Below are 24,508 nucleotides of genomic sequence, written 5' to 3' on the forward strand. Positions count from 1 at the left end.
ATGATAATGACAATGATCATGTGGATGAGCGAAAAGAGAACAAAGAAATGATTGAACCTGCAAATATGGATGATTCAAAACAGAATAATAAAAATAATGTTCAACATAAAGATTTAAATTAAGAGAATTGCTTTTCTTTGAATTTTAATGATCCTGAAAATTGGAAGGACATTCACATTGATCAAAAAATAAGAGACTTTTTAGTTGAAGTGGGTCCAAAAAGAGTTGATGACATCTTCTTTCCCAGAGATAGTAAAGGTAGACATTTTGAATCATCACAATATAAGGATTAATGGCAAATGGGCAGACAACTGATAGAAGATGGTTAGTGTATTCAATTTCTTCGAATAAGATCTTCTGTTTTTGCTGCAAATTATTTAAGACAGAAAAATAGACAAAAATATTGGTCAATTGGGTAATGACGGATACAATGATTGGCATAATATGCATTCGCGTCTTACACATCCCGAAGTGTCTAAGGAGTGTATAGGTTGCATGATTAGTTGGATGGAATTGAAAAATAGGCTTCAAACAAAACATATACAATTGTCCATCAACAAAGAAATAGAGCATTGGACGTGCCCAAGCACGTGAGATTCAGTATACATATCTGGGCCCTAAGATTCAAAATGAATTGATACAAATGTTTGCAGACGAGGTGAGAAGTGCAATTGTCACAAAAGTGAAATATGCAAAATATTTTTCCGTCATACTTGATTGTACTCCAAATGCAAGTAACGAAGAACAAATGTCTCTAGTAATACGATGCATGGATAATTCGGTAGACTCGCCGATGGTACAAGAATATTGGATTGACTTTTTGAAGGTGCATGATGCATCAGGATTTGGACTTTTCGTCGAGCTTAAAAATGTGTTAAAGAATCTCGAGCTTGATATTGATATTGATAATATAAGAGGTCAAGGGTATGACAATGGAGCTAACATGAGCGGGAGACATAGAGGTGTACAAAAAAGGTTACTTGAAATTAATCCTAGAGCTTTCTATACTCCATGTGGTTATCATAGCCTTAATCCAACATCATGTGATATGGAAAATTGTTGTTCGAAAGCTATGTCCTTTTTTGGAGTGATACAGCGAATCTACACAGTGTTCTCTTCTTCTCCCAAACAATGGAAATTTTTTAAAGATAAGGTTCAAGGTCTGACACTTAAGCCATTGTTGCAGATACGCTGGGAAAGTCATGTGGAAAATGTCAAGCCTATAAAAAAACAATCTGTACAAGTAAGAGACACTTTACTTGACTTGGCAAACATTGTTGAAGATCCTAAAACAAAAAGTGAAGCTGAGTCCTTAGCAATATATGAACTTGAAAATTTTGAGTTTTTGCTTGGCATAGTAATTTGGTATAAGTTATTGCATGCAATCAATACTGTGAGTAAATTTTTTTTTTCAAGCTGAAAACATGGATATTAATGAAACCATCAAACTTTTACAAGCACTTATTAAATTTCTCGGAGATTATAGAGAATCTGAGTTTGCTAGTGCCATGGATGATGCTAAACAAATGGCAAGTGAAATGGGAATTGAAGTTGTATTTTAAGAGAGACGTAGCATTCGAAGAAAGAAGCAATTCGATGAAAGTGGCACTGAAGAGGTAACATACTCGGCTAGAGAATCTTTTAGAGTTGAGTATTTTCTCTTTATAATTGATCAAGCTCGATCATCACTTCAAACTCGTTTTGAACAATTTACACATTATGAAAAGATATTTGGATTTTTGTTTAACTTGGATAGATTAAAGAGTATGCAAGTTGACAGTTTCCTGAAATCTTGTATGAATCTTGAGCAGTATTTAGAACATAATGGACATTCAGACATTATAGGTGATGATTTTTGTTCGGAGTTGATCGTCTTGAGGTGCTATTTAACTAGCGAAACAAAAAGAGCAATTGATGTACTATATTACTTTAAGAAAATGAATAGTTGTTTTTCGAATGTTTGCATTGCTTACAAGATTTTGCTCACCATTCCAGTTACAGTTGCAACAGCAGAAAGAAGTTTTTCCAAATTGAAATTGATCAAGGCTTATATCCGGTCAACTATGTCATGGCAAATATTGAATGGTTTAACCATGTTATCAATTGAAAAAGAAATTGTTGAACAACTCGACTATACAAAATTGATCGATATTTTTGCCTCAAAAACTGCAAAACAAGTTGTATTTAAGTAATCTTTTAGAATATTTTCACGTTGTTATTTAATTATAATATACATATTTTAAATATTTCATTTTTTTGATTTATTTTTTGAATTTATGTTGACAAATCTAGTTCCTTAAATCTCTTATAAATGAAAAAAATTAATTGCTTGCTATGATTTATGGGCCCAAAATCTAAATTTCGCCACAGGCCCTGCAAAACACAGGTCCGACCCTGCTGACAAGAGTAAAGGCCAAGTCAAGTAACACTTCTTTCAGCTCCAAAATACAGTGTATCAAGTCGCCCCTGGGTCGCGGATACTAGGATCACAAATTGTTACTATTAAGTTGTTATAATCTGATTCCACCATGGTTATAGCTTGTTGTCTATTTCCTTCTATTCGTTTTTTTATTTTTATGGTTGTAATTGTGAAATAGTTGTGGTATGTTTACTTACCATCACATATCTTAATTATTTCTCAATATCTTCTCTCTCTCTCTCTCTCTCTCTCTCTCTCTCTCTCTATACAGCTGACTTATTCTATATCTCCCAATTCTCTCTCTATCCACCACTCATCCTTCTCTTTATCTTCCACCACCGTCGATCACTTTTCATTCTCTTTACCTTCCACCACCCTCAACAAGGCGCTCTTCATCTCTTCTTATTCTCTAAACAATGTTGCTAGCGAAAATTGTAGAGATCTATTGCAGCGATGATTTTTTCTCCTATACGTGTAGTATCTGTTGCAAATATTACTTTGCACCATAGTACCGCAAGTCACTCTTCTCACTCCTCACTCTCTAGATGTCGCTAGTAACGGAAGTCGCGGAGTTTCATTTTTAGTGGTGATTTTATATCATACATATGTGCGATCTGTTGCAGGAATCTTTTCCCATGGTATAGTGCGGTGCGATAGTGTTGTGGTTGCTATGGTGGCGTTTTGATGGTGTATAGTGGTGTTGTGGTTGATGCAATGGTGATGTTGGCAGTCTAGTGAGGCGATCATGGTGCTATGGTGGTGATGTAGTTGCTATGGTGTGTTCAGATGTTGTGGTAATGTTGGTGATCTGGTTTGGCGGTAATAATGTTGGTGTTGGTGATTGTGGCTATGTGGTGGTCATGAGTAGGATGGAGTGGGGTATTTGTAATCAATAATTTGATTGATTGTAACCAATAAATAATATATGGCTCACAATTTATATGTGATTGAGAAATGACTTGTGACTAAATAATTTGATAATTTGTGATCGATAAATAAATTATGATCAATAAAAAAATTATTTGTGATCAAGAAACAATTTGTGACTAACTAATTCAATAATTTCTGACCAAGTTGTATAAAATTGTGACGTTAATATATTTAATTACTAAAATTATATTTTTAATTCATTATTTCAAAAATAAAATTAATAAAATTTGATTTTTTGAAGTTTTAAAACTTGTCTTAGTTTTGAAATGTGTTATACTTAGCCCCCGTTTCTTGTCCATTATTTGAAAAGTTAAAGAGTTTTGAATAGTATTTTTTTGAGAATGTGTGATGAAAAAATAAATAAACTTTATTGATTTGTGTGTAAAATATTTTATTGTGTGAATGTGTAGTAGAAAATGATACTATAACAAACAATTTAAAATTTTAAAGGGTGCCAAATAAGGGATTAATCTCTTAGATATGAATTTTTCTCAGTAATGAATTATAAGTTTTGACAAATATGGTGCTCAACTCACAAAACTAGTCCAATCCATTTGTTAATTGGACGGTGTTTCCACAACCCAATTAAATGGTTGGCCTAGCTCTATATAAATCGGACAAACGTTAAATCATAATTAACGCTTCCTTCATTCAATGGCGTTCAAACTTGAACGCAGAGAGATTCAAAAAGGAAAAGACGAGAAATGATCTACAGAAGCGACTCCTATCCATAATTCACGATTTCGCAACTGAAAATCTCAAGGAGTTAACATAAAAGAATGACCAAATATATCAAAAGGAGAACCAATCGAAATTTCTCTCCAGCATGACATCCCAAATAGTTGCGAAAATTGAAATGCCAAGTATTGAATACCCGTATTTCACATTTTTTGTGAATTTGAAGATGGGAGAATTGTGAATTAGAAGAAGTGTATCGAAGAGCTTCAATTCGAGCTGGAGGCAGTGAATGCAGAGCATGAAGGTGCCAAGTGACACAAAGAGAGTACGGAGCAGGATGAGCGAGCTTCCATTCAAGCTCTACAAGTTCGCATTCTTCCAAATATGTTGTTATTATGGAAAATACTTTTTCAATTAATTTAGGAATTTGTTATTTTATATTTCTGCAGTCTTAATTTGATAATTAAGTTATAATGTAAGTTTTATTGCGATTTCACCAAAAAAAAAAAAAAAAAAAAAAAAAAAAAAAAAAAAAAAAAAAAAAAAAAAAAAAAAAAAAATTGAATTTCCTCAAGTAGTCATGCTTTTATTACTTTCCGAGTTTAGTCTTTTTCAAATATTAATTGAGTTTGAGTTACTTTTAAGTGAGGATTGCTCCGACGCAGGATGAGATATCAAAAGTTGGATCTCAACTGGAAGCGCTTAAGGTATACTCCAGTAATTGAGGACAATACATACATACACTGTCATGCTTAGATATACACTTCATAATATTCACATGTGTTTCATATGGCTGCATATTTCTGGACTGAGGATGACGCAACCCGTCCTGAATCACCCTAAAGGACCCAACACGTGTCGTGCGTCGATGATAGTACCAACTAAGTGTCGGACCTACCATTAAAGCAACTTTGACCTTCTTTATCTGCGACAAACTTAATAAAAATTTTGGCAAATTTCCCTTTAAAATATGGACTAAAACCACCTCAGAATATAATCAAGTATCCCAAACATGTACATGAAGTTTAAAATAAGGTACACCGGCCCCTCAGAATACCAACTATTCAAAATACTATACTGACAATTCGACCTTTGCAATAATTTACAAACAGGTGTTCCCAAATGCATAATATATACAAAATACAGCAAGCCCAAGACATGTAACTAATTTCTAATCAAAATATGTGTCTATGCCAAATATGAACTTTATAAACTGATAGAGATGAATCATAGGCGCTTGACAATACATGACTCAACTCGATAGATCAATTGGCCCCTAGTGGTGTTTAACTTAGCTACTATCTAATAAGAGAAAGGGTGATGAAAAAATATGAGCCTACAACTTAATGAGTGGATATTTCGCAAGTATATAATTTCCATTTATGCCAACTTTCTGAAAACTGGTATATAATAAAAATGTTCATTTACGGTACTATAAGCTAAAATATTTATTCTTTAAACTGAAATGACTAAATTCTGTAATATGAAACTGATAAACTGTAAATTATTGAAAATCACAACAAAAAGTACCCGGAATAACCTTACTCATGTATCGGTTAGTACTGATATACATAGCAAAGTTATTAAATTTTGAAATTCTGTAATTCTGGTCATACGCATGCAGAGCTGCCCAAAGGCTATAATCTGGTTATACACTATGGAGAATACATTCACAATAGTGCAGAGCGGATAAGATCACTATAACTGATCATACACTGTGAAAACACATTCACACAAATATACACTATGGTAAAATTAACTGGGTATTTTCTAATGGTTTTAAAAATAACTTTAAATATGCTGAAATATTTAATACTGAAATAGTATGCCAATGAAATGATTTAACTTTAAAAATAACTATTTATAAATCAACTTTATTCTGAAAATTATGCTGTCAAATCCACTGTATGAAATAATAAATTTTCTAATTTAATATAAATTTAATAAATACTAATTTTTGAAAAATAAATTTATATCCACCCACAAGTCAAGCTATAGCCTAAGATGGTCGGTAGGCTTTTTCGATATCCTTGTTACCAGCTGAAATACGACACAAAATAACCAATTTAACCACTATTAAAACAAAAACAAAAAAAACTTTTATCTCTAATGATATAATACCTAAATTAATTCTCGATATTTGAATAAATTTCCAAATTTTCCTTTAATCAATTGGAATTAATTCCACTTTCTAGTTCATTTACTAATAACCGATTCCTCCAATTAATCTTCATCCAAGGCATGTAAATAATTTATCCTTTCAATCTAGTGAAAACTAGCAATCATACTCCAACCAATTTAAGATATATCTTGCTCCATAAAATTATTCTTTCAAGTGAATAATTCCATCACTTGATCATTTCCACAATTAATTTTTACTCAATCGTCCAATTTAAAAAACTAGGGTTTACTAGAATTTGATATTTCTTACCTTAAGGTAGATAGAAATTAACCAATCAAGGAATCTTCACAAGGTATAGTTCTAATTTCTCTTAATCTATAATTTATATCCACAAATTAACCAACTACTTTAAACCTTAGAAATTTCAGCATCATCATTGTATACAAAAAAATTATGTCTTTACCTCTTGAAGAAATTGAAGACCTCAAACCCAAGTTTACCTTCCTTTCCCTCTCCTTTTCTTTCTTCTTCTTTCTTTCTTTCTCCCTCTTTTTCTTCCTCTATTTTCTCGAATTTTCTCCCTCTGCCGAACTCCCCCTCACTGCCTGATTTTTAGTGTGTTTGAGTGTGTGTTTTAATTGCAAAATGGGTCAAATTTTAGTCATATAGAGGCCCACTTACTCAAAATTGCAAAGGAAGTCCCTCTTCCTTAATATAATATTAAATTAAATCCTAAACTTCCTAAAATATATAAGTAGATCCCAAAAATTTTATTTTATTCAACTTAAACCTTCAAAATACTTTCATAATAAATTAAGTCCCAATTAAAATAATTTATTTCATTTTAGTCCCTATTTCTCTTTGACTTTAACAATTCAACTTTTGATTTTTTACTAGTAAAATCTCGGATTGTAACAGAGAATATATTATTTGCAAGCCTGATATGCCTTTCAGTGACCTATAATCCAATGATTTGAAGAGTGACGAAAGTTCTAGCAGGTATAGATTTGCAATTTTAAAGAAATTGAGTTCTCAAATTTTGAAATGTAATATTTGAACCATTTCTTTTAAACTTTTTTTTTTTCAAAATTTTCACAGAGAATGGCTTTATCGGGAAGACGCTTGAGCTGAATGGACGGATAAGGTAGACAACATTATGCGGTTCATCAATAGTTACTTGGTCTAGTTCATAAAGCATATTCATTTTATACTGCACCAGCCTATTGGAGGATTAGGAGGATTGTCCTCCAGCGGTAATAAGTAATTGTGCTTTTGCATCTTTATTGTTTTGTATCACAATTTAATACTATGGTTTTTTCCAAATCCTGAATAAAGCAGATAGTTATTTGCATATCTTGAATAGAGCGGGTTGGTTGACTGGACGTGTATTTCATAATGCGTATGGAACACTTCGATTTCGTTTCACACTTCACTTTTCCAGATTTACTCTTTCATACTCAAAATTTGGCAAATTGTCGCTTTCAATTTTCTGGGCAGGAAATTCGTCACATATAAGGAGTATTCTTTTAGTATCCCATCTTCTCTCATATTTCTTTCCAATGGAGAGGTTGGGGTAAATTTATGAATCTCTTCAGTATCAACACAATTAATCAAATGAAGTTTTATCATCTACCGGATATACAAGCTTGCGTATATGTTTGTGAAACTTCCATATCCTTGCCAATTAGTGATAGCAATGTGGATGGGACCTCTTCGATAGTTCTCTCCTGTCCATGCTGCAATAGCATTCACAGGAGAAACTTAAGAATTAGTGCTTGATATCAAATTTATGTAATCCATCCTGTATAATTATAGCAAATCATCTATCCTATAGAACAATTTTAAATTTATGAGAGTACATACAGTTCTGCTAGGAGTTTTTGGGAGGAAGGTGGTCGGAACAGCAGTGAACCTTGGATTGCCAGATTTCCCTACTTCAATTTGTGTACAGAAAAGGGCTGAGACAGGCCGATGATCAGAGAACTTACTTTCACTCCGGAAATAGGAAAGTTGCCTGACTCCTTTGCCATACCATAGAATCCTGTCATACCTGCAAATTCAAAGTTCTAACCATATTACAGCTCATTCATTTACCATGGGAAGATAGGTGGAGTTAGTTTTCTGATTTTTAGTGAAGCATTCTCTTAAAAATTATAAAGTTGAAGACAAACACACCAGCTAATTAAGATTTTCTTGATATGGCCCAAGGCAATTAGGAATTCATGACAAAAAACAAGGAACATAATCAATGAAGTTGTCAGGGCTTCAACATACCACGCAGGAGTTCTTTTCTTCTTTCCTGCTCTACCTGTAATTCCACCTGAATATCTATTCAGTTTGAGGAAGAATACTTGTACGTTGGTGCAAATTCTATGTTTCCCTCTTTCCTGTTAAGCATTTGGGCTGCCTCATATTCTTGGTCCATAATATTTGGGCCTATGTTGCTGAGTGTGGATAATTTTCCAAGCCGGGTGAAGAAAATGTGATTCTTTTAAACACGCCTCTTCATGTAATTGATGCTTGATCGGGCCGTACACTTGGCCATCTCCCAACCGTTGATCTGTGGCTCTTTGACCGACTGCTTAAAGTATTATTTGGCATGGTGGTGGGGGAAGTAGGCTCTACGGCTCATTCGTATCCCGTGATCGGCATATCTATGATTCTTTTCTCCCAAATGAAGTGGCACGCATCAGTCCGTAAGTTGGCCTAATGATAATGAATGAAAGTCAGTCCGCCATTCATTTTAGACATAGTTGAACTTTGTGTTTTAGGATTTTCTCTCCTTCTTCTCTCTAACCACACCGTATATTCTTTGTGATTTTCTTGATTTGAAAATCTGAGTTATTCTGAGATTCTACACTTGATGTATACAATGAGAAAGATTCTTAGTGATTTGGTGTGGTTTTGTACTGTGTGTTGAGGCTAGAGGAAACATCGAAGAAACCTCTGATTTCTTCATACATATTGTAACTTTTCTTGGTGATTTCTTGGTAGATCTAGAGCTTTATCCACTTATGGATGCTCAATAGGTGAGTAGATTGTAAGACTGAATATCCGAGCCCTTTGTGGCGAAAAATTCTTCTTGTTCTTGATTCCTTTAAAGTTTCTGCAATTTTTAATAAGTTTCATTTCTGAAAATATAATTTTAAACTAGATCATGATACCAACAAGTAGTATCAGAGCCTTTTCTTTGAAAAGAATTGCATTAGGGTTTGGTTTTTCAAAACAAAATGCCTATAATTTTTTGAAAATTGCAGATCTAATATTGGAAGGGGTTTGCTGTGATAAGAAAATTTGTTTTTCTTGAAAGTTTTTACTAATCTATCTTCGATCCAACTTTCTGGTTAGATCTCTTTAAGGAATGGAATTACCCCTTTTGTGTAGATCTGTGAGATCTACGGTGATTAGTTGACACTGTGTTCTGTTCAAACTTTTCTTTGGAAAATCATTGTAACTCGCTCTTGACTCGTAACGATCTGTTGTTTCTGTTGAGTTGTGGTGATTTTCGAGTTGACTCATTACTGAGTCCTTCTCGTTCTTGTGACTCATACTGAGTTCCTGGTGAGTTGGGTCGACTCTGTCCGATTCCTACCGAGTTCATGCTGAGTCTTTATGACTCGTTGATTCCCTGCATAAATATTGAAATTCTTTGTTCATTTCTAGAGTATCTGAACTCTCTCCTTACGGTTGATCACCTGTGTTAATTTTTGGAGCTGGTTATTAAGGTAAGTTGTCCTCCAGTACCTTTCTTTATCCAAGATCTCATACGAGGATCTGAGAATTTGAGGGAGTATTGGAATTAACGGTTACCACCCCTTAAATTGTTTCAAAATTGGCAATTGCATTTTTACTTTCAATTTCTATGATCATGTTATTGTATTTATCACAATGTCTACTGCATATAAACTTTAAATTGAGACCTGAAATGGTACTGGAGACTTTAGTCTCTAGCGCAAGAAAATGAGGGCTCTCTTGTTACAACAGAGATGTGCTGTTGCACTTGATGGTAATTGGCCTGCTGAAACTAGTGCCTATAGGAGAAGAGAGTTAGATGATATTGCTTGGAGTTCTATTTTCCTTAATCTTTCTGATAGTGTAATTAGGAAAGTAGGTGAAAGAACTTCTGCTGAGGCCTTATGGACTAAATTGAAAACCCTTTATCTAACTAAATCCACACCTAACAAATATTTGTTATCTTTTGAGGTAGTTTTATAATTTTAGATCTGATTCTTCCTTAGGCCTAGAAGAGAACATTGATAGATTCATAAAACTAGTTCAGAAGTTAGAGAATTGCGATGAAGAATTATCTGAAGGCCAACAAGTTGTTGCCTTACTGAACTCTCTAAGTGACAGATATAGGGAAATTAGAAATGCCTTGGAGTATGGAGGACAAGAACTCATAGTTGATATAGTAACCTCTGCCTTAAGAAATAGGGAACTTGAACTTAAAACTGATTCAAAAGAATCCAAGTATAGTGAAGGGTTACACATAAAGGAAAAACTAAACCAAAAAAAAAAAAAATCAATGTAACTTTAACTCTCACAAGAAAGAAAACTATCAGAACCCTAAGTTCAGAGATAAAAACAAGAGCCAAGCAAAATACAAGAACCAACTTAGAAAGTGTTACTACTGTGGGAAAACATAACATTTGATAAAAGACTGTTTTAAGAAAATTTCTAATTTGAAGTACACACAAAATACTGATGGTTCTGCAGCTGTTATCTGCAAGAATGAACCTAATATTCAAGGAGTTGTTCTTGTTAATACCCCCAATAGTGACCCAACAGAATGGGTGCTACATTCTGGTTGCATATGTGCCCAATTAAAGATTGGTTTACTGAACTTGTTGATCTTAGTGGAGGACAAGTTCAAATAGGAAATAACATGAGTTGTCAGATAAGGAAAACTAGAAAATTGAATCTTCTATTAAGCAACAACTATATACTTGAACTTGATAAAGTCAGATATGTACCTGAACTAAAAAGAAACTTGATTTCTTTTGGAGAATTGGATGAGAAGTATGACATAAGGATTCATAAAAACCTTATAAGATTGATCCTTAATAATAAAGAAGTCATATCATCTCCTAAAATAAATGGCATATGTACTCTTCAAGCTGAACCTTTAGTAGGTTATGGCTCTCCAACTATTAATTCATCCTTTGATAAGTCATTAATATGGCATAGAAAACTTGGCCACATGTCTGAAAAGGGACTGACAATTTAAAAAAAAAAATGGGATGTTTTGGAAAAGATAATATTGAAAAGCTAAGTTTTTGTGAAGATTGCATAATTGGAAAGCAAAGCAAATTACCTTTTAAATCTGGAACCCACAAATCTACTATTATTTTAGAATATTTACATGCTAACCTTTGGGGTCCAGTATCTGCAAATACTCTGAGTGGATTTAGATTTTACCTGCTCATTGTAGATGATTTTTTAAGAAAAATATGAGCTTTTCTCTTAAAGCACAAGTCTGATACTTTTCAAAATTTCAGACAATGGAAATTAATAATTGAAAATCAAACCAATAAGAAAATCAAAGACTAAGGACTGATAATGGCTCTGAATTCTGTAATTTGGAATTCTAAGGCATAGAATCGTAACATACACCCCTCAGCAGAATGGAGTTGCTGAAAGGATGAATAGATCCTTATTGGAGAAGGTTAGATGTATATTACATAGTTCTGAACTTCTAGAGTTCTTTTAGGGTGGACCCTGAAAACAGCAACATATCTTATAAATAGAAGTCCATCAAGTGCCATTGATTTTCAAGTCCCAGGAAAATTGTGGTCAAACTCTATACCTAATTATAATGAACTTAAAGATTTTGGCTGTACTGCATACTCCCATCAAAATGAAGGTAAACTTGAACCAAGATCCTTGAAGTGTGTCTTCTTGGGGGTATGGGGAGGAAACTAAAGGGTATAACTTTGGGTTAACTGTCAAAAATGTTATAGGGTTATCATTGGTAGAAATGTCATCTTCAATGAAAATGAATTACCTTGCAAGACATCATCATCTGGGATAGAATCTGCTGAATCTATACCTATGAAAGAGGCTATTATTGAAATCAAACAAATGAATCAAATTATCAGAATGACTTAATTGAGGTGGAGACCACCCAATCAGATATTAATCAGGGTCTGAGTGAACCTGAAGATGAAACTGAATTAATAAATCCATCCCTAACTGATTACCAATTGACTAGAGATAGAGATAAGAGGAATAGGTTTCCATCTTCTAGGATCAGAGATGATGAATTTGTTATTTTTTTCTCTGCTCTTAACTCTATAAATTCTGAACCTTCTACCTTTGAAGAAGTTGTAACTTGTTCTGAATCCAAGTTTTGGGAAGAAGCCATGAATGAAGAAATATAATTATTGATTAAAAATGGAACTTGGATCTTAGTGAATAAACCTAAAAATTAGAAAGTTGTGGATTGTAAATGGATCTTCAAGATAAAAGAAGGGGACTCTAGTATTGGAGATAAAAGATACGAAATTGGGATGGTTGCTAAAGGGTTTACCCAAAATGAAGGAGTGGACTATAATGAAATTTTTTCACCTGTTGCTAAATACACAACTATAAGAATTTTGCTTGCCTTAACTGCCCATTTTAATTGGAAACTTGATTAGCTAGATGTAAAGACTACTTTTTTAAATGGAGACCTTGATGAGACCATTTACATGAATCAGCCTAAAGATTTTGAAGAAAAAACTAAAATCGAAAAAGTCTGCCTATTAAGAAAATCACTTTATGGCTTGAAGCAAGCTCCCAGGCAATGGTATAAGAAGTTTGATTCATTTATTCAAACCTTGGGTTTTGCCAAAAGCAATTATGATTCCTATTTTTTTTTTCAAAGGGTCAAGTGGACCTGAATCCATTTATTTACTTTTATATGTTAATGATATGTTACTTGCTTGCCCAAATAGATCTGAAATTGATTTTATTAAAGTGAAATTAAAATTTGAATTTGAAATGAAAGATTTAGGACAAGTTAAGAAGATTCTTGGAATGGAAATAGAAAAGAATAGGAAAGATTGCACCTTATGCTTAAAGCAATGTGCTTATGTGAAGAAAATACTTGAAAAAAACAGCAAAGAAGGTATAATTCTTAAAGGATACATTGACTCCGATTTTGCTGGAGACTTAGATAAGAAAAGGTCAACTTCATCATATGTTTTTCACTTTGTGTGATGGGTGCATTAGTTGGAAATCCCAATTGCAAAAGTTAGTTGCTTCGTGATCCACAAAGGTAGAATATATAGTTTCATGTGATGCTGTTAAAGGAGGTCTTTGGTTGAGAGGGTTATTAAATGATATTGGATTCATAAATAATTCTATTAGAATTTATACTGACAATCAGAGTGCTATTCATCTCAGCAAAAATCCTATGTATCATGATCGAACAAAACATGTTGACATTAAATTTCACTTTGTGAGAAACATGGTTGAAAAGTGTCTGATCAGTTTAGTAAAAATTCCAACATAATTTAATTCCTCTGATTTAGGGACCAAAGTACTGCCTTTAACTAAGTTTAAAAACTGCTTGAAGATTCTAAACATCACTTGAAAGGTAGTGTGTTTAAAAAAATCAAGCTGTATAGTTTTAGATATGTACTAACTTTCTCATTTTTGTTTTTACAGGTGAATAAGAGCAAATGAAACAAGTTGATGCCTAGACCCTAGAAATTACCAAGAATAGTTCAACAAGGTAGAGATTGTTAAGTATTTGGGCCGCCTCATATTCTTGGTCCATAATATTTGGGCCTATGTTGTTGAGTGTGGATAATTATTCAATCCGGGTGAAGAAAACGTGATTCTTTTAAACGCGCATCTTCATTTATTTGATGCTTGATCGGGACGTACACTTGGCCATCTCCCAATTGTTGATCTGTGGCTTTTTGACCGACTGCTTAAAGTATTGTTTAGCCATTCATTTTAGAGACGATTGAACATTGTGTTTTAGGGTTTTCTCTCCTTCTTTTCTCTAACCATACCGTATATTCTTTGTGAGTTTCTTGATTTGAAAATCTGAGTGATTCTAAGATTCTACACTTGATGTATACTGTGAGAAAGGTTCTTAGTGATTTGGAGTGATTTTGTACTGTGTGTTGAGGCTAGAGTTAACATCGAAAAAATCTCTGATTTCTTCGTACATATTGTAACTTTTCTTGGTGATTTCTTAGTGGATCTAAAGCTTTATCCACTTGTAGATATTCAACGGGTGAGTAGGTCGTAGGACTGAACATTCGGGTCCTTTGTGGCGAAAAATTCTCTGTGTTCTTGATTCCTTTTAAGTTTCTGCAATTTTTAATACGTTTTATTTCTGAAAATATAATTTTAAACTAGATCATGATACCAACATTTCCAACCCTGGAATATGCCACGTTCATCTAGTTCCCTCCGCAACTGATCAAACTTCTGCAATGCTGTCCAATCTTGCTGTCTAATGAAATGCCTTGCCATGTTGTCTTCTAAATATAGTCCGTAGTTAAGATCTTCAAGCAAGAATAATCAACTGCTGTACAAAGAACAAATTTTGTCGTAAGCAATGTTAAAATAACCCGATCCGGTAAACTTATCTTTACCATATTTTCTTCCATACATATATAAAATAGGTATAGGCTACGGATTTCCCTTTTCTTTTATGATCTTGATGATAAATATTTTGGTTTTCTCACAAGTTGCGATGTGAGAGCGTTTGCCAGTGGTCTGGATCTAAAATTATTTGCTTAGTACTTAGGATATTAGGTTCTATCTTGAATTCCAGATGAATTTTTTAATATTCTGTCAAAATTAGAAATTTACATGAAAAGAACATAGATCTCGTATTAGATTCTTTCATTTATCTTTGCTGGAAACTCAACTTACTCGTGCTCTAAGATGGTAAGGGGAAGAAGACCCTCGCCATCTTCAAGGAGGTGTGGGAAATATGAGCGCCTAAAAATCTCCGACACCTGATGATTCCTTCTCCTTTCATCGCCTTTCTTCTCGCCAGAAGCTAAGTGCGTTGCTATGAAGCAAAAAGTCGTTCCATCAATTTACATACTGACGGAAACTGATACTTTTTTACCCAAATAACCCATGATACCACAAGCCACTGAACAAACTTGCACTCCTGCTATGTTGTATTTTTCCAGCAATTCCCTTCTCATCCATACGCTGATAAAGACACCCACCATCTTCTTGCTAGCCATTAATTTGTACTTACTTTGCTGCCCATGCACTGGAGTTGTGGTCAGACCACTAATACTAGTTCGTCTTTCACAGTCAGTAATTCCTTCGTTAGTAGCGATTGGATTCAGCAGAGGCGTTAACCAAGGACATCTATATTTGTTATTAAGAGTTTTTCCAATTAGTAGGTTCCAATTGGTAGCCTCTGTTGGATCTTCTGCTCCAATTACAGTTTCACCGTTAAAGGTACAATTTCTTGAAATCTGCAGTTTGGAGAAATGTTGACCTTAGAAAAGATTTTCCTGATTACGTTGAAGTAAAAGTGTCTTTAACGTACCCAAGAACATATATATCTGCTACATCTTTGAGATTCAACCATTCATCCAAATCTACAGCCAAACATCCCACAGGGGACCTTCCCGCCACATTCCAGGTACCCACAAAAACTCTGTAAAGTCAAAAATATTCACCCCGCTCCTCAATATAGGAAGTATTCAAGGATGGTGTTGAGCAAATGTGAACAGTAAAATCAAAAAAAGAAGAACAATAAAAAATTGACATACAGAAATTTAAATGGTGCGACAATATGCCTACGTTCACTGTACGATGCAAAAAAAAAAAAAAAAAAAAAGCCGCTAATTTGAATAAGGTTAAATAAGGTTGTTTATATAGAACTTTAATCCCCAAATTACCCTTGCAACACAACCGCAAGAGCACTTGCTCCCCCATCTTATCTACGTCTAACCTAATGACTAACGAGCTAGTTGATTACGCTACGTGTCCCAACCTACCGGCCCACACAAACATTCTCCTAAACTCTCACCTCAATGTATTGGTAGAAATGCATGGATCCTTCTCAGACAATCCATCGGCGACACCATCCATGTAATCATCATTTTCTTCGCCGCCATCTGCATGCATAAACAGGCTATTCAAACTCAAAATTCTTGAAAATCAATGTAAAGACACCAGAAATTTTTAAAGAGGATAACACGTTGTGCCTGATTTCACATTAAATTGAAATGGATCCGCTTCCTTGTGCTTCCTTGAAAACCACCACCGGGGCAACCTTATTTGTTCTAGAGCCGTTGTGCTTGTTATCCTTATCCATGATTCATAAAACAGAAATATTCCCTGCCCCAGTTACAATTTCTTCTACTTTTTAGGACAAAAGGCTATAGATTTCGTGTTTTCGCTGTAAGCTAATATTGTATTGATCGATAGGCATATTTACAGTTCAACCGATTATAACGAGAGAGAAGGTCAAATGTGGTTGTGTCTCTGTGAAACTTTAATTTATTTGTAATTTACTAAGGAAATACGAAAATTAGAGTAGTTCTGGACCTCATGTGGTTCCATCATTGCTTAATAATTGTTGGAGTGATCACGTAAATCTTATGACAAGGTATTTTGCAATGAATTTGGCTAGGTCAAATTTAATATCCCCTTTATTTGTTAAAAATAAATAAGGTTATTTAGAATCTTGAAAATTGGAGACTTTGCCAACTCGTGTCCACCCATATGGAACAATTAGTTAATATTTCTAAAACTTAGAAAAATCAGTTCGAGCATTGAATTAAAAAAGATAAAAGAGCTAAAAGATCAAATGGTTCGATCCAAATTAATGTTGAACTAGAACCCGATTTATAAAAAATTATGAGTCATTAGACCCTTAAATAAGATTATAATAATAAAGTTATTCATATAATGTAATATATCTAAAAGATAAATTTCAAATATGTGACTTATGTTGACTTATTTTGAATGTTAATAAGTTCATATTAAAAATAAGCCACATATTTGTTGCTTATCTTTAATATAAGTCATCCGAGCATACGCTCAATCACTTAGTCCTTAACAATCATTTTTATATGAAAAAAAGGCCGTTGAAAGGTCCATTGTCCCAAGGTTAGTTCGATTTTTACTTTTTGATAAGTGTATTTTCTACATTTATTTAGGCCATTAAAATTGAGTATTTGTTGATGAATTTGATGAAATATGACTTAATCCTATGTATATATTGTGTGTAGATTACAATCAATGGAAGATACGAGAATAAAGAAAATAAGCAGGAAAAAAGACTCAATTACATCAAGGGCAAAGTTTGGGGACTAAAATGCAATAATTCAAAAGTTGAATTGGACCAAAGAACGATGAGTTGAGAACACCAAGAGTCAATTGGAGTTGAAGAGAAGTTAATGGGACAAGAAATTTTGGAAAAAGGACCAAAACACACACTTCAAAAAGTTCAAGGACCAAATTGCAAATTGGCCTCTAAAATAATTGAACTATGCGTACGCATGGGCCTGCAGGCCTTGCGTACGCACGGTTGGAAAATTGAACTTCCGAAACTCAATTTAGGCTACTATGATGAACCATGTGTACGCATGGTTCAACTTCGATAAAAAAATTCTGATTCCGTATTTTGTTCTGGAAAGTCTTGGTTTGAAATTTTTTATAGCATATTTATACCAAAAGTCGGCTAAGACATGGGAGAACCTAATTTTCTAACATCTTGCAAGCTGACAAAGAGGAAAAAGAGAGCGGGACATACATTCAGGAACAAGACTTCATTACTTGGATTCGAAATTGAAGGCATAAAGTGCAGGATTTCATATTATTTTCATACTTTAATGATTCGGGTGATGTCGTTCTTTTATTTTTCCTGTTTTTCCTACATTAATATGCTAGGCTAAATATCTTTGTGTTGAATGAATGACAAAACTGATCGACTTTTAGTTTTTAATTGAAGACATTATGTTTTTATCTTAATTCTTGTGTTGTGATTTCTTTAATATGCATATCCATATTGTTTTAATGTTTGCACACTATTAGGACAATAAGTTTCTTATTCATATTATTGGAAAACTCACAGTAGGTAGAACACTGTTATTGGAACGCATGGACAATGAATGTTAGGAATAATATTTGTGACGTATGTGATCATGTTTGATAATCCTATACATCAATGCGTGTTTGCCATATGAATTTGGATTAAGAATAGGATCATCTCGTGGTAATCATAGGTTTATTATATCTTAAGAAAGAATAATAAATAAAAGTGAAATTATCGATCATCACTATTACATGAGTTGAGATAATTGTCATAGGTTAAGAATTAGAACTAAGAGTTGATCAGTGGCGTCGAAAATCCAATACATTCACTCATCTGAATTCTAAAACAAATTCTCATTAATTTTGCAATTTTTAGTTATAGAACTTAATTAGCTATTCAAACAAACATCAACTTTTAGTTAATCACACGAATTTAATTATATCGAATACATTGAAATTAGACCTTATTTTCTATGGGACGATAACTCTTTTATCACAATTATTACTTGTACAACGAATCCGTACGCTTGCGAGATTTCGACGAACAAATTTTTGGCGCCGTTGCCGAGTATAACGGTGTTAATTTTACTTATTAGATATTTTAGATTCGTTTTTATTTTTATTATTTATCTTTTTTTTATATTGTTTGTGTTTTTATTTTATTTTTAGTTGTTGTTTTTAGGCTACCATTACACTTTTTAGGCGACTTTAGTTTATGCAAAATCCTGACAAGCCAGATTTTTTTTCCAATAGACCACTAAATAGAAAGAACATTTAGAAATCGTAGAAGAGTTCAACGTCAAGCAAGAAGAATAGCCGATAACCAAAATCAACCACAAAATCATGTTCAGCTTCACGAGCAAATACCGTAGCCAAATCAACCGAGAGCTATCTAGAACGAAGTCCCTATCTTAGTTGGAGATTATGTTAATCCAATTCCAGCACCAGTGCAATCAGCTGTAGTATATCCTTCCTTTGGACAACCTAATTTTCACCTTAGACCAGATGTCATCAATTTGTTCCAAAATCATCAAGACATCCAGTTCTTTGGAAAAGCCACAGAGAATCCTCATGAACATATTTCGGCGTTTCTTATGCTACGTGAGGTAATCAGTCACGAAGGAATATCAACAGATGCATTTTGAATGAGATTATTCCCTCATACCTTGAAGGACACTGCTAGGGAATGATTTCTTAGTTTACCACCCGGGAGCATTCAATCTTGGAACGATATGGTTCAAAAATTCATGATGAAATTTTTTCCACCTTCTCGAGTTTATCAAGTCAGGAATAAAGTCCACACTTTCAAGCAGAAAGATCTCGAGAGCTATCCCAAGGCATGGGAGAGATTCAAGAATTTTTTCAGGAAATGCCCCAGCCTTGACATCCCTAAAAAGACTCAACAATATCTATTCTACTACGGTCTAAAGCAAGAATTCAGAAATATGATAGATGCTTCTGCAGGAGAATTGGTGATGAAATTTGATGTGGATGAAGCATAAGCATATGACTTATATGAAAGAATAGCTGAGAATCAATCGATGTGGCCAACCGATAGGGAAGCTCCAAGGAAGACGGTAGGGTTACATAATGTATATGCAGTGACAGCACTGGCTGCACAAATGGAAGTTCTTACAATGAAAATAGACAATCTATCTCAGTCAGTTAACATGGTACACCAATCTCCACCGGTTTGTGAAGGTTGTAGAACTGATCATAATACTACGCACTGCCTTTTGGCATCTACACATGTTTACCAGTTTGAAGAAGTGAGCTATGCACAGAACTTTCAGAGACAGCAAAATAGTCCCTTCTCTAACACATTTAATTCGGGTTGGAGGAATCATCCAAACTTTTCATGGTCTAGCAATCAGGGACAAGGACAATGAGGTAACAATCAGAATAAATCATCAGGGTTCCAATAGCAACAATAGCAAGGAAGAAAGCCATCGTTGGAAGATTTGCTGGCTCAATACATTACTAAGACTGAAACTAACTTTCAAAATCAGCAGGCGTCTATCAAGAATTTGGAACAGCAGGTGGGATAGATCGCAACTGCAATAGCTATTAGACCATCGGTTCCCTTACCAAGCGACACAGGGAAGAAACCACGGAAGCAGGTATTTGCAGTTGAGGCGGTAAATTATGCAACTATTGAGCTTCCATCATTCACTCCCACCAACCTTGGCAAGGCGTATGTGCTACCCATTCCATTTCCTCAGAGACTACGAAGGCAACCAATAGTGCAGCAGGTTTAGGCCATCACTACTAGGAGTGGTGTTCAGCTATCAAAAATCATAATGAAAAAGAAGGGGACTGAGGAGAACCAAGTGCCTACCACGGGGAAAGATCCGATGGAACAGTCTGAAGAAACAATAGAAAATGATCAAAAGATAGTTTCAGATAGTTCACAACTTAAGGCAAATATTCTTGGCACTACACTAACACCCCCGGTCCCTTCTCCTCAAAGGTTGCAAAAGCCAACTTGGAGAAGCAAGCTATGAAATTCTTGGAGGTCCTTAAAAAGCTACATGTCAACATTCCATTCATCGACGCTATCCTTCAAATATCAAACTATTCTAAATTTTTGAAGGAAATGTTGACTAAGAAAAGGAAAATGCCTGAGCATGAAACAATAGCACTATCTGAAAAATGCTGCGCGATCATCTAGCATAGGATCCCTCCCAAACTTAAAGATCCATGGAGTTTTACTCTACCTTGCTCCATAGGAAATCTAAATGATATAAATTGTTTAATTGATTCAGGAGCGAGTATTAATTTAATTCCCTTACCTCTTTACAGGAAACTAGGATTAGGAGTTCCTAAGGCGGCATCTATTATCCTTCAGCTAGCGGACCGATCACTGAAACACCCCTACAAAATAGTCAAAGACATGCTCATCAATGCGGGGAAGTTTATTTTTCCAGCTGACTTCATCATCCTCAACATAGAAGAGGCAAATCATATGCCAATAATCTTGGGACGACCATTTTTGTCTACAAGTCGAGCCTTGCTAGATTTTGATGCTAATGAGATAATCTTGAGGATAGAGGATAAGCAACAGAGCTTCACTATGAAGAATGCAATCAAGCAATCATCTTACTTTGAGTATTGCCAACGAGTTGATCATTGGAAGAGCTACAAAGGCAGGCCAAATGAAGGTGAAATTATTGGTAAGGACAGTAATGAAAACTTGATTTTGTGGAGGATGAAAGATGAAATAAGGAAGTGCAATTAGTGCATAAAATGCAGAGGTGAAAATTCCCTCTTCGAACCACCATGAATAGCCAAAACAACAAAGTCTAACTAAAGATTATAAGTTAAACGCTTATTGGGAGGCAACCCAATTTCTAAACTTTTTATTTATTTTGTTTTCTGCTTCGCATTGCATATAGACTTGTTTTAATTATTAGTTTGAATTAAATTTAGGCACGTTTAAATTTATATGGTGTCATCATTCGATCATGTTTTCACTGAGGCCCTTAAATATAATATTAGTTATTTCGAGTGTTTGGACTAAGTAATACATATTCTAGATTATTTGATCTCTAATATTCGATGTGATTGACATATGCAGGAACATGACGTCGTGGAACACTCAAACCAACATAAGCCAAGAGGAAAGCATGATAAGAAAAATTGTCTAGCCGTAACCTACAGGACATTCCATGTTCAATAGAAAAATTCGAGGAGTACCTTCGTCATTTTCTTTCCCATCCCTTTACATTCTTAATTATGTTTTAATACATTGAGAACAATGGCGAGTTTAAGTTTAGGGGTGGTTTAATACGTAATCTTCATTGCTTGCATGTGATTTACTTCTTTTCGCATGATTGATGTGTTTTTATAAAATAATAATAATAACAATAATAATAATAATAATAATAATAATAATAATAATAATAATAACAACAACAACAACAACTGTTTTTAACTTTTGTGTGCTTGTGTGGGTTGGATGGCCTTGCTGGCAATGATGCATATATTGGAACTATGTAATTAACTAAGAACTGTGGAAGAATTATATGTTGAGTTAGTTGACACTTGTTGATGTGAAACTCGATCTCTATTGAGCACGATATTCATGTTTTGCATTATGAATTGATCACTTGGTTTGTATAAGGAGAAAGTTGAACATAGTTGATTAAAAAAGTCGAAACAACACAAATACATAAGACCATAAAATCTCTTTTAGGAGAATTTGGAGATGATTAAACTAGTATAGAGAAACATTGAGATAAGTAAGGATTCCATGTGTGAAATGATTGTGTGGATTATCTAGAGCTAATAAGATGAATTGGGATGAAAACCTCAAGTTAGGGGTTCGGTTTCGAGAATAAGTGTTTAATAAGGGGCATTGCACTAATCTTGGCAATTAAAAGAAGTAAAAAGAACCTTTCTTCGGAGCCTTTTTTACTCGAGCAATTAAGAATGCAACGGTCCTTAAAACCTGGTGCCCTATGGTCATTTGATTTGGGAGTCATCGGCTGAAAACTCGCTACATGGGTCACTTAGTTGCTTAATAGAGAGAAGTATATTTAAAAAAATTGTTAAAGTATCAAAATGAACAGGTGCATGAAACAAAAGATGCACCAAGTACCAAGATTAAGCCTCAAACAATTATTTTAGATACTTATACTTTTGACAATAGGTTATTAGCTCAATTGAGTCTTAAAGGCCGAAGTAATCAAAAATATGGGAGAATCCTTATTAGTCGAAATGTAAACCTATATTAGCTAAGATCTATCCAAATGAGAGAGGGTAAGGATCAGAATTAGCTAAAAGTCAACCTTAGTGCATACCTCGGGAAAAGTGAGTAAAAAGCATAAGTTTGGGGTGTGTATCTTACGAGTGAGGAAAGGAAATAATTGACTACTATAGGTTGAGAATCAAACCAGTTATTAGCGTTGTAATGTTTACATGAATATTCACGCACACACTTTAAGTTTCATATTGAATAAGTAGAGATTAATTTCAAATGTGTAATTTGGACACTTTTCAGAGTAATGACACAATTATCCAACCCTGAGACTAACAGCATACCATCTAACCAAAGTTTAATTGGATCGGGCTATAGATTGTTTGAGGGCATACAAATGTTCAAATTTGGAGGTGTTTGATAAGTGTATTTTATACATTTATTAGGCCATTAAAATTGGGTATTTGTTAATGAATTTGATGAAATATGACTTGATCCTATGTATATATTGTGTGTAGGTTACAATCAATGTAAAATACGAGAATAAAGAAAATAAGCAGGAAAAACGACTCAATTACATCAAGGGCAAAGTTTGGGGACTAGAATGCAATAATTCAAAAGTTGAATTGGACCAAAGAACGATAAGTTGAGAACACCAAAAGTCAATTGGAGTTGAAGAGAAGCTAATGTGACAAGAAATTTTGGAAAAGGACCAAAACATACACTTCAGAATGTTCAGGGACCAAATTGCAAATTGGCCCCTAAAATAATTGAACTATGCGTACGCATGAGCCTGCAGGCCTTGCGTATGTACGATTAGAAAATTGAACTTTCGAAACTCAATTGAGACTACTATACGTACGCACAAAATGAACCACGTGTACGCATGGTTCAACTCTGGTTCAACTCCAACAAAAAATTTATGTTTCCTTATTTTGTTTTAGAAAGTCTTGGTTTAGAATTTTTTGCACCATATTTATTCAAAAGTCAGCTAAGACATGGAAGAACCTAAATTTTTAATATCTTGCAAGCCGACAAAGATGAAAAAGAGAGCGGGAGATATATTGAAGAATAAGACTTCATCACTTAGATTCGAAATTGAAGGCATAAAGTAAAGGATTTCATATTCTTTTCATACTTTAATGATTTGGGTGATGTCGTTCTTTTATTTTTCCTATTTATTCTACATTAATATGTTATGCTAAATATCTTTGTATTGGATGGATGACAAAACTGATTGACTCTTAGTTTTTAATTCAAGACCTTAGTTTTTATCTTAATTCTTATGTTGTGATTTCTTTAATATGCATATCCATATTGTTTTAATGTTTGCGCACCATTAGGAGAATAAGTTGCTTATTCGTAGTGTTAGAAAACTCATGGTAAGTAGAACATTGTTATTGGAATGCATGGACAATGAATGTTAGGAATAATATTTGTGACGTGTGCGATCATGTATGATAATCTTATACATCAATGCGTATTTGCCATATGAATTCGGATTAGGAATAGGATGGTCTCATGGTAATTATAGGTTTATTATATCTTAGGAAAGAATAATAAATAAAAGTGAAATTATCGATCGTCACAATTGCATGAGTTGAGATAATTGTCATAAGTTAAGAATTAGAACTAAGAGTTGATC

General features: G+C 34.0%; 2 protein-coding genes and 1 pseudogene across 2 annotated transcripts; 2 read left to right on the plus strand and 1 right to left on the minus strand.

The window, feature by feature from the left end:
- Nucleotides 1–643: 643 nt before the first annotated feature.
- LOC111377737 lies at nt 644–3,315 on the plus strand. The gene is made up of 6 exons (XM_023000863.1): nt 644–1,298; nt 1,417–1,553; nt 1,812–2,180; nt 2,598–2,602; nt 3,043–3,057; nt 3,150–3,315. The coding sequence occupies exons 1-6, from the start codon at nt 644–646 to the stop codon at nt 3,313–3,315; spliced, it is 1,347 nt and encodes a 448-aa protein (XP_022856631.1).
- A 4,459-nt stretch (nt 3,316–7,774) lies between these two features.
- On the minus strand, nt 7,775–16,638 carry LOC111377738 (annotated as a pseudogene).
- Nucleotides 16,639–20,464: 3,826 nt separating this feature from the next.
- LOC111377739 lies at nt 20,465–21,402 on the plus strand. Its single transcript, XM_023000864.1, has 2 exons — nt 20,465–20,634; nt 20,967–21,402. Exons 1-2 carry the CDS (start codon nt 20,465–20,467, stop codon nt 21,400–21,402), a joined length of 606 nt encoding a protein of 201 aa, XP_022856632.1.
- The last annotated feature ends 3,106 nt before the right edge of the window (nt 21,403–24,508 follow it).

The sequence above is a fragment of the Olea europaea genome, unplaced genomic scaffold (genome assembly GCF_002742605.1).
Source record: "Olea europaea var. sylvestris unplaced genomic scaffold, O_europaea_v1 scaffold1713, whole genome shotgun sequence".
Lineage (NCBI taxonomy): Eukaryota > Viridiplantae > Streptophyta > Magnoliopsida > Lamiales > Oleaceae > Olea > Olea europaea.

Bases quoted from the DNA above. Each gene is read 5' to 3' on its own strand.
- LOC111377737 (XM_023000863.1), top strand. From the start codon at position 644: ATGTTTGCAGACGAGGTGAGAAGTGCAATTGTCACAAAAGTGAAATAT. The intron at 1,299-1,416 runs GTGAAGCTGAGT...TTTTTTTTCAAG, and splicing joins TGAAGATCCTAAAACAAAAA to CTGAAAACATGGATATTAAT. The intron at 1,554-1,811 runs GTATTTTAAGAG...AATCTTGAGCAG, and splicing joins GTGAAATGGGAATTGAAGTT to TATTTAGAACATAATGGACA.
- LOC111377739 (XM_023000864.1), top strand. From the start codon at position 20,465: ATGAAAAAGAAGGGGACTGAGGAGAACCAAGTGCCTACCACGGGGAAA. The intron at 20,635-20,966 runs GTTGCAAAAGCC...ACCTCTTTACAG, and splicing joins CCGGTCCCTTCTCCTCAAAG to GAAACTAGGATTAGGAGTTC.